Raw genomic sequence first — 9,728 nt, 5'->3', positions numbered from 1 at the left:
AAAAGGTAAGGCTCTAGCTCACTGACAGGCAAGATGATACTGGATACTCGATAGGTCTGCTCTCAGAAACAGCATGATCCCTGTTACTCTGGGCAAATAGCTTTCATGAGCAAAACGCCACGCCATAAAGAAACAGAGAAGAAGCACAATGAAGACAAAGAAGTTGAATGTATTAAACAAGTCTCAAAAGTGCAACACTTCATGTATTTGCTAATGAGTGGATCTTTGGTGCAATGTGTGATCTGAGTCGCTGATCTGAAGTGGCTCTGACATTGCAGCGGGCGAGATAATACATTTGCCTCCAATCTGCATGACAGGTCCCGCAATTAAATGATTCAGAGAGCTGTCACTCAAAAGCTCAATAGCCTGGTTTGAAAAGAACAAACGTACTATCCCACTAGGGTCCCTCCCTCACAGCTTAATAACCCTTTCACCCCTTCTAGCACTCTGCCTGCTATCACAGCTAAATCCTATTACCACATCACTGTTTACATTGCTACTGCCACCATTGTTTACACAGCTAACACATTTTAAGCTGTCACAGAAAAAACTCCCACACACATAGCCTGAGTAAAGAGAGCCATACACCACACTGACAACCATCATTTTAACCTACTATTACCATTACTATTACTATGACAAGTGTCACCCACTCATACAACATTCATAGACAGTCCATCCGTCTCCACATTATGGTTTAGATTAGTGTCAGTTCACTGTCTTTCCACCTAAAACACCATCATTGCTATTACTGTTATCATACACTCACATCAACCTTCCTTTGCAATAATGATAGATACAGATCGATGGAGATATACAGAGACGGAACGGAGAAACAAATAGTGATGTATTTCAACTCATGTTTATTAAAGAGGCCAAACGTTTTGAGTAGTGACACACAAACAGGGAATGCATCATCTCACAGGTTTCAAACGCCGGAGAGACAAAATGCACATAGCGATGGCCCCCCAGATGAAAGCTTATCAGTGTAGGCATCGGCAGCAGGAGAGAACTGAGGCTCCCGGGGGAGATCCCCCCACTATTCCACTACCCATAAACCACCAGTCACGCTTACTGCGCAGCATGCTGAGGCAGCACACATAGGTAGTTTAAATTCTCATCACCGTTTTAGCACCAATCTCTCTCTCTCTCTCTCTCTCTCTCTCTTTCGCTCTCTCTCTTATTTTTCCTTCTCTTGCTCTTTCATGTGAGCTGGAGTGGAAGATCACCTGATGTCACCTGATCCAAGTCAGAGATTGGGTAATTGGAATGGCATTCTGGCGACGTTCTCGCAGCCAAATCAACTTAACTTCTTCTGCCGGATGATGGTTCAAAGCAGGCTACATTCTCAAAGCACCCTACACAAGTGCCTCCTTGATGTGCAATCCACTACAAGATGTCATGCTATGAAGAGCATTCATTCACGGCAAGGGCAAACACCTAAAAAAAGATGCACAAGGACCGACTGGAACAGAGCCAACAAAAGGGACAGCACTTAGACAGGCCAGCATGCCTTGGGATCTGCAGAGGACACTCCCATAAAATGGTTGATGACAGGAAAACAAAGCACTGTGGCCACTAAAATCCCTTCGCATCCCCAGGCACATACAGCACTTGCTGGGGTCGCAATAACGTCTTGAGAGCAGCGCTTTCAGTTCTTCGCTCCCAGGCACATGGCTCCATCGTTTGTATTCATGGTGTCCTTAGACGTCAGATTCAACACTTGCATTTGTACCTACAAACAAGTGGGAAAGTGCTTGTGATCTAAGCCACCCCCTCCTGGTCCCAGTATGGGGGAATGGAACGCATTGAGCGTAGTGTATGGATTGATAACCCTATGCATTGATGATGCCACGTTCATTTCGTCTGTGTACTCTGGGAATTGAAAACTCAAAGGAAATTAAAGCACCGCCGAAAAGGGCAAAGGTCAATTGAGGGGTAAAGAGTGTCTGTCACTAAAAGCATAATATTCTTGTTAAGTGATATAATGTTGTACTTGCTAGGGGAAGACCCTGAAAAAGATTATTTTGTTGACATCATGACTAAATGCTGTCAGATGGCTGTCATTTCATATTCCTTTCCACAGAAACACAAGGTTATTTACCCTCCCATCCCTGTCCAAACAGCACACAGCGTCCACCTTATTAGTCAGTACCCCTCTCCTCCATGCCTCTAATGATCTGATCTGTTGATGGGTATGCATAATGCATAGCCCATCTTAGGACCTATCCATCAGCCCCCCTGCAATGAGTCCCATTGCCAGAGATATATGGTGTGGGCTACACTAAACATCCAGAGGAAATAATGGTCATGTTTCATCCTTGATCAGGCCTCCAGGGCGGGAGAGGAACACAGTGTCTGCTGCCACGGGTAACCACAAAACAATCATGCAGCCATTAATTCAGCCAAGACAAACAACCTGTCCGTCATTTGTAGGCCTGTCCTGCAAATCCTGGCTCATGATTGAACATTGAGACTAAATGATGGTCCTATCCGCAGCCATTTGGTATGCTGCGTATAATGCATCGTACATATAAAGTCATCGGCATACACATAATTAACTCTGATCTTATTTGCAATGCTTGCATAGTTTTGAACACTGTGATGTGATTATTAGAAGGGTTTATTAGTCTTGTTTCATTCGATTTAGTGTTGTGGGATGTTGTGTTCCTATTTCAGTCATGTACTTCCAGCCTATGCTACCCATGTCCCTCTTATCTCTGGCCAGGCAAATGGATTCATGGTTTGTTTTTGATGTGACAGAGCGTCCGACAGGGCGAATAAGGACACCTTCCTCGTCTCGCATGCATGAGTTTAGCTTTGATTTACTCTGTCTGGCTGTATTAGGATATGCTGTCGGGAATGTACTTTAAACGAAAGATTTAAAGGTTGGATTTTAGATGCCAGGTTATGTTTTTCGCATTGCACAGGGAAATGTCAAAAATGTCAAAAGAATCAGAAATTCTGGCATTATTTTAATTAGTTATCTAGTAAACCAGACAGTTGTATCCTCAAATCACAGTTGCTTTCACATTTGTATACATTCAATCATTCATTCAACAGACACACTTACCCAAAACAATTTTACAAAGGAGGCAGAATAATCTGTAATCAAAAACTCAAAAAGAACAATCACTAACATCAAGAACATATGATACAAATGCAGGATCTACAAATTAAATTAAGCTTATCATTAAACCTTTACTTGATATTGATGAATGTTTTTATGCTTACAAAGGATGTCATACCGGCTTTAGAGCTACCACAGAGTTTAAAGGTCGAAGTGGAACTCAGTGGCATGCCTGCAAAGATGTATTGATGTGATTGATGGAATCAAGAGAGCAAAGAGGACTCTCTCTCTCTCTCTCTCTCTCTCTCTCTCCCTCTCTCTCTCTCTCTCTCTCCCTCTCTCTCTCTCCCTCTCTCCCTCTCTCTCTCCCTCTCTCTCTCTCTCTCTCTCTCTCTCTCTCCCTCTCTCCCTCTCTCTCTCTCTCTCTCTCTCTCTCTCTCTCTCTCTCTCTCTCTCTCCCTCTCTGACACTTGCTCACTCCATGACAACCTCAGCTCTCCAGGTCATTAATGAGCCATCATATGATGTGTGATGATGGTGTTAGTGATCATCATCTCGCTACAGGCTCCCTTGGCTGCAACTGCCCCTTCCCTCAGCACTCTCCATTCCATTCTCACATTCTCTTTTCAACGCCTTCTCAAGAAGCTGTGACTTGTCAGTTGAGCAAGACAGGTTGTCAGGTTGTCAGAGTGTCATCAGCATCTCAAGTCAAAGTTTTAAAAGCAGTTCATGTGCTTTCCGATTTGGTTTAGATTTGTCCATAGGGGGAGAGAGTGGTCTGCTTTGTATGCTGGTGATGGTTTTCATTGTAAACCAACGCTGGCATAAAAGCTCTCAGCCTGCTTTGGTCTACAACGTATCATCAGAAAAAGCCACTTTAAGTAGTTTGCTTGCCTCCTGTAAAAAGGACTGTTTGTCTGACTTGACAGCCAATTTAGCCATATTCCGAAATCTTTGCAGAGAGAGAGAGAGAAAAAAGTGTACAGACAAATGTCTACACACTGAAATGTTAAATTTCCCATTACATAATTCTTAAGAGGAGCACAGACAGGACAAGCATTTCTCGTTCCAAGTGACAGTGTGGTAGAATGGATGTCGAGACCAGGCTGGAGAATCACATTTTCCCTCCTAATGGACGGTGATTGTCCACTGAGCAGTCCTCTTCCAAAAGAGCAGCATCATTTCAGATGTTCTATGTCCACAAAGACAACAGCATTCTAAAGGCTATTACATCCATCAGCAGATGCAATAATGTGTCATTCATCAGAATGATAGATGGCCCGGACACAACCCTCAACATTTAGCCGAATGTTCATAAATGCTCACTCTCTGCCCCCTCATTTCTCCCCTTCCTCTGACCACAAGGCATCCTGAGGGCACAAGGTCATTTTGAGATGACTATAGCATCTATTAACATATATGTTATCGTACATGAATGCAACATATTCATGCTTAGTCTTGCAATATGGGTGGTACTCTGATCATGGTTACATAATAGTCTTAAGAACATGTATGTGATTGTGTTTTTGATTAGAATGTCACTACTTAAGTACTGCATATGTATCAGCCTTCCTCTGTCCAGAGAGACAATCATGGTGCTAGTTGGGCAGAACTAACGCTACTAGAGTACCTGTGGCAGATGTATGCAATGAACCAACACTACTAGAGTACCTGTGGCAGATGTATGCAATGAACCAACACTACTAGAGTACCTGTGGCAGATGTATGCAATGAACCAACACTACTAGAGTACCTGTGGCAGATGTATGTAATGCAATCCAACACTACTAGAGTACCTGTGGCAGATGTATGTAATGCAATGAACCAACACTACTAGAGTACCTGTGGCAGATGTATGTAATGCAATCCAACACTACTAGAGTACCTGTGGCAGATGTATGTAATGCAATCCAACACTACTAGAGTACCTGTGGCAAATGTATGTAATGCAATGAACCAACACTACTAGAGTACCTGTGGCAAATGTATGTAATGCAATGAACCAACACTGCTAGAGTACCTGTGGCAAATGTATGTAATGCAATGAACCAACACTACTAGAGTACCTGTGGCAGATGTATGTAATGCAATCCAACACTACTAGAGTACCTGTGGCAGATGTATGTAATGCAATGAACCAACACTACTAGAGTACCTGTGGCAAATGTATGTAATGCAATCCAACACTACTAGAGTACCTGTGGCAAATGTATGTAATGCAATCCAACACTACTAGAGTACCTGTGGCAAATGTATGTAATGCAATCCAACACTACTAGAGTACCTGTGGCAGATGTATGTAATGCAGTCCAACACTACTAGAGTACCTGTGGCAGATGTATGTAATGCAATGAGTCCCGAGGTGTTTGCTGTCTTCTCTTGCTTTCTGGCTCCCCTCTGTGCCTTTTCTACTCCGTTACCCCTGGGGGCTGGCTGCGCTCTCTCTCTCTCTCTCTTTCCCTCTCTCTCTCTCTGTCCCTCTCTCTCTCTCTGTCCCTCTCTCTCTCTACCCTCTCTGTCTCTCTCCCTCTCTCTCTGTCTGTCTCTCTGTTTCTCCCTCCCTCTCTCTCTCTCGCTCTCTCTCCCTCTCTCTCTCCCTCTGTCCCTCTCTCTCTACCTCTCTGTCTCTCTCCCTCTCTCTCTGTCTGTCTGTCTCTCTCTCTCTCTCTCTCTCTCTCTCTCCCTCTCTCTCTCCCTCTCTCTGTCCTTGGCCTTGGCTGTGTCTCTCATCTTTTCATCTCACTCACTTTCTCATTCTGGTTTGCTTTATGTATTTAGGCTTATTTGTTTTTATTAGTGACTATGATCTATAACTTCTGGCATCTATTGCATTTACAGTAAGACTATTGCTATTGTTACGGTAATGGTTGGTAACATCAATTTGGGTTTCTATCCTACACTGAATTTGGTGCATACTTGTAACAGTTAAGTTTAGTGTTCAGTGTAAGAATAAAGTGCAATTTTGCAATTGCAATGCTTTACTTGCATACTTATTAAATATATAACCGAATCCTGCATATGCTCGCCAAAGTAACAAATAACTGTATCATTTAACGGAGTCAGTGAATTGGTCTTAATGATCTAACAAAGGTGATGATTGATCCACCGTGTAAAGTTGATATTGTAATATTTACCACCTTTCTGTCCCACTTAAAATTTCCAGTCTGATGTTTTTCTTTTGGTAACATTGTTGGCTGTCGTGCAAGATCCATCATAAGAGCCAACATTAAAGCAAACATCAGTGAAAGGTCCAACGGTTGCACCTGTCTCTTGCAACTTCAGTCTATGTGAACGGAAAAGGCTGAGATCAACAAAGGCGAAGACAACGTGCAGAGAGGCACTGGTCAAGCCAAGGTTTGTGGTAAAGAGCCATGTCGCTTGGCCAACAGGAACTGATTTTTATTGAGCTGCAAAACTTAAACTGAGGTCAACTTCCTACTTGGATGACACAATTGGCAGACATCCCAATATCCACATTGTTTACAGGACAATGAGTAAAGTGCTGCTGTATAGCGTTGTGGTACACAAAATGTCACACTCAAGCAAATACAAACACACCACAAACACTAAAAGAAACAACACACAGAGTACATACACATACATACAATGGCAAAAATAGATGCAGACAAAGAGAGAGAGAGAGAGAGAGAGAGAGAGAGAGAGAGACAGACAGAGACAGAGCGAGAGAGACAGAGTGAGACAACCCCCCAAACAAAGGAAAAGACTAATGCAGGAACTTCTATATGGGTCACCTATCCATTACCTCAGAAAGTACTTGCCCCCTGACATATGATCCTGAGGTAAGCTCAGTCTATGCAACTCTAAACTATCAAAGACCCTACCAGGACAACACCACCTAGGGCACATACAATGAGAAAATGTGCACAAACCGAAACATTTGAATTCATAATAAATACTATCTTGATGATGGTATCATTCAATTTCAATTAAAATTGTGTGCATAAATATATAAATAAAAAACCTACAGGAATATTCACCATCATCAACCCAATGGGCTTCATTCCCAACAACATGCCTGTTTTCCTACATGAATGATTGAATACAATGAATAGATTAGGTTCCACTCAGGTAAATAGCTGCAGACCTTTCTATGCAACTTCAACGAAAGCCATCATTATTTCCTTAAATGTTTTCCATTTGTGTAGGTCCAAATGCCATCCCCCAAGCCCCCCAGGCTACACCCCTGCAATCAGTCACCGACAAAACTATCCTAGCCAGTCGCTGGATCAAAGAGCCTCCTTGATACCTTACACTGGAGGAAACTCTGGGCTCTGTGAGAGATCAGCTTTTTTTTTTACTAAAGGTTGAGAAGTGTGGGAAACATCTTCTCAGGAGATTTAACTTAGGTTAAGGGGTCCTTAACTCCTCAGATCTTTCCCAAACCGTCAAACTTTCTGTCAGACAACTTGATGATGGAGGCGAAAATATGCGTTTGTGTTGGTCGTGCCATGTTCTATAAACATACATAGCCTGTGAGCCAGTCAAAGGACCTCCTCAATGCTACGTGCTCCCCACATGCTTTCAGCTCGGTATGTACTCTATTCATGTCATCCATAAGTGCCTGCCCTGAATGACAAGCATGGATGATCCCAGTTTTAAACCTCAGCAATTCTCTCATTGAATATAGCCATTTAAAAGAAGCCATTGCTCATGATTAATAGGACCATAAAAACCTGCTGAGTAGGTCACCTTTGTGTGCTCAAGTCCTGGAAACATGTCTGCATGTTACGTGTGATATATGTGGTACACTGATATAGCCATGAAATGCTTTCATAGGATTGAAAAAAGGACAGTGCATTTTCTTTGGGGCTGAGCATGCAGACTGCTTGATCTTACTTTGCAACCTTGACTATCCTGTTTACAGCTGGAGTGTTATAACTATGCAAATAACAGGCCATTAATATGGTAGGTTACTTCGAGATAGTACACAATAGTGCAAGGAAGACTCTGGATATGAGCAGAATAGACAAGTTCTACTTCTGTGGATGAGGAGATAGGGGAAGAGTGCTGTCACTGTGGGCAAGAAATCTTCCAGCAATGGGAACATGAGTGCTCTTTGAGCATTAAACTCACTTATAAAAAAAACCTGTCTAACTGTGTCAGCATCAAACCCTGACTCGGTTCTACACTTTTTGCTGTAACAACGGCAAACTGAACACCACTCTCCCTTAATCAGCATAACACACTAAGAATGCACTAATGGTATGAAGCATCCATACAGGGACGTGACTTTTAGGGGCAGTGGTAAACAGAAATCAGAATGTGAATCAAAGAGAGTAAGCATTACCGACGCCCCAACAGTGCAGTCCTGCGACTATTCAAGCAGTGAGTGTAAAAGTAAATTGTTACAAAATGTGTTGTGGAGACGGGTGCCAACCTTCAGTGATCCAGGGTCCGCCAGAGTGAACGCCTGTCTGTTCAGTTCGGACGCGATGATGTGACATCGCTGGCAAAGGGTGTCTCCGTCGTCTTTTCTCTCCGACTGACTTATCTCTGTTACGGACACTGAACCCGCGCCCTCCGGGTTTGGCCGGCTGCCGCATTTCACTTCCTCCGCTGAGTGGAGCCTCTTCCTGGGGGCGAGACCCGAGGAGAGCGGGGTGTCTCTGCCTGAATAGCCCTCAACAACCTTATGTTAAAAAAAAGAAACAAGTAGGGTAGTATAGAGAAGCTATTAGTTAAGAACATGCACAGTAGCTATACTTTAATGTAGCAATCTGGGAGATCTATCGAATTGTTGATAGTTGATAGTAACGATAGTTCAGCAAAATAGTGTTTGAACAACATTAACACATGTCATGTTTCTGATGGCCTTAACTCAAATAAGGCTGAACATGTGTAGGGGCAGTATGTTTTGTTTCCGTCCACCTGTAACGTCATGCTTCCATGCGTTAAAAATGCATGCAATGCTCACCGTAAACCTCCTGAAATCAGGATTGCGACCTTGATTTGCGTTCCAGTGATATGAGTACATGCTTCATGCGTCTGGTAAATCCCACACTGTCAGCTAAATCTAATTTTTATCTCAAAATATGGACGCGTCATTTATAATGAATTAGCCGCTGCCTCTTAAATCTTCCAGATTTCTTTTTCAGACGTAGTCCTCTCAATCGAGACAAGGGAAAGTAATCCTCATTGTGGTGCTTAAGCGCTTGCTCTCTCACACTGACATTGACACCGTGGGGATTTAAGTTATAGGGTCCAACTTTGTCGGCTGTCCCGTTCAGTCATCGAGGGGTGGAGCTCAGCTGTGCGCTCCGGCTCTGATTTAGACTAGGTCTTTAAAGAGTTGTGCATGTCCGCCTCATACAGTCTTAAACAGCTTAACATTGCAATAGCCTATGTCAATTCTAGACGTAAAAACATGTGCTGATAAAAAAAGAAGGCCTAAATGGTAAACACGTTTTGTTGTAGTCATGCACTTAAATACTACAAACCAGTTGCCAGCTATAGGGTTAGCCTATATTTCGCGCGCATCTGCTTTGTTGAGGAATGCCGCTCTGAAGGCACTGGAGGAAATGGCTCTACTTACACCAAGTTTAGATAACTTTGGATGCCTGGCATTGTATTCTAAATGTAGCTTGTAAATAATGCAAGCGAAACGAGCAAGGTGGGCAAGATACAGCTGTGATTCTAC

At 43.0% G+C, this 9,728-nt stretch overlaps 1 protein-coding gene across 1 annotated transcript in view; it reads right to left on the bottom strand.

The window, feature by feature from the left end:
- The window catches only part of kif26aa (kinesin family member 26Aa), a gene marked incomplete at its 5' end in the record, with an annotated part of 85,571 nt that extends 76,506 nt beyond the window's left edge, over positions 1-9,065 (bottom strand). The window contains 2 exons of the mRNA XM_080860601.1: positions 8,469-8,720; positions 9,006-9,065. Coding sequence (XP_080716727.1) covers positions 8,469-8,720; positions 9,006-9,065 — 312 coding nt within the window. The remainder of the gene's footprint in view (positions 1-8,468; positions 8,721-9,005) is intronic.
- Positions 9,066-9,728: the final 663 nt, after the last annotated feature.

The sequence above is a fragment of the Sprattus sprattus genome (genome assembly GCF_963457725.1).
Source record: "Sprattus sprattus genome assembly, chromosome: 2".
NCBI classification, from domain to species: Eukaryota; Metazoa; Chordata; class Actinopteri; order Clupeiformes; family Clupeidae; genus Sprattus; species Sprattus sprattus.
The sequence above is the reverse complement of the archived record's forward strand: the minus strand, read 5'-3'. Positions and strand labels throughout refer to the sequence as shown.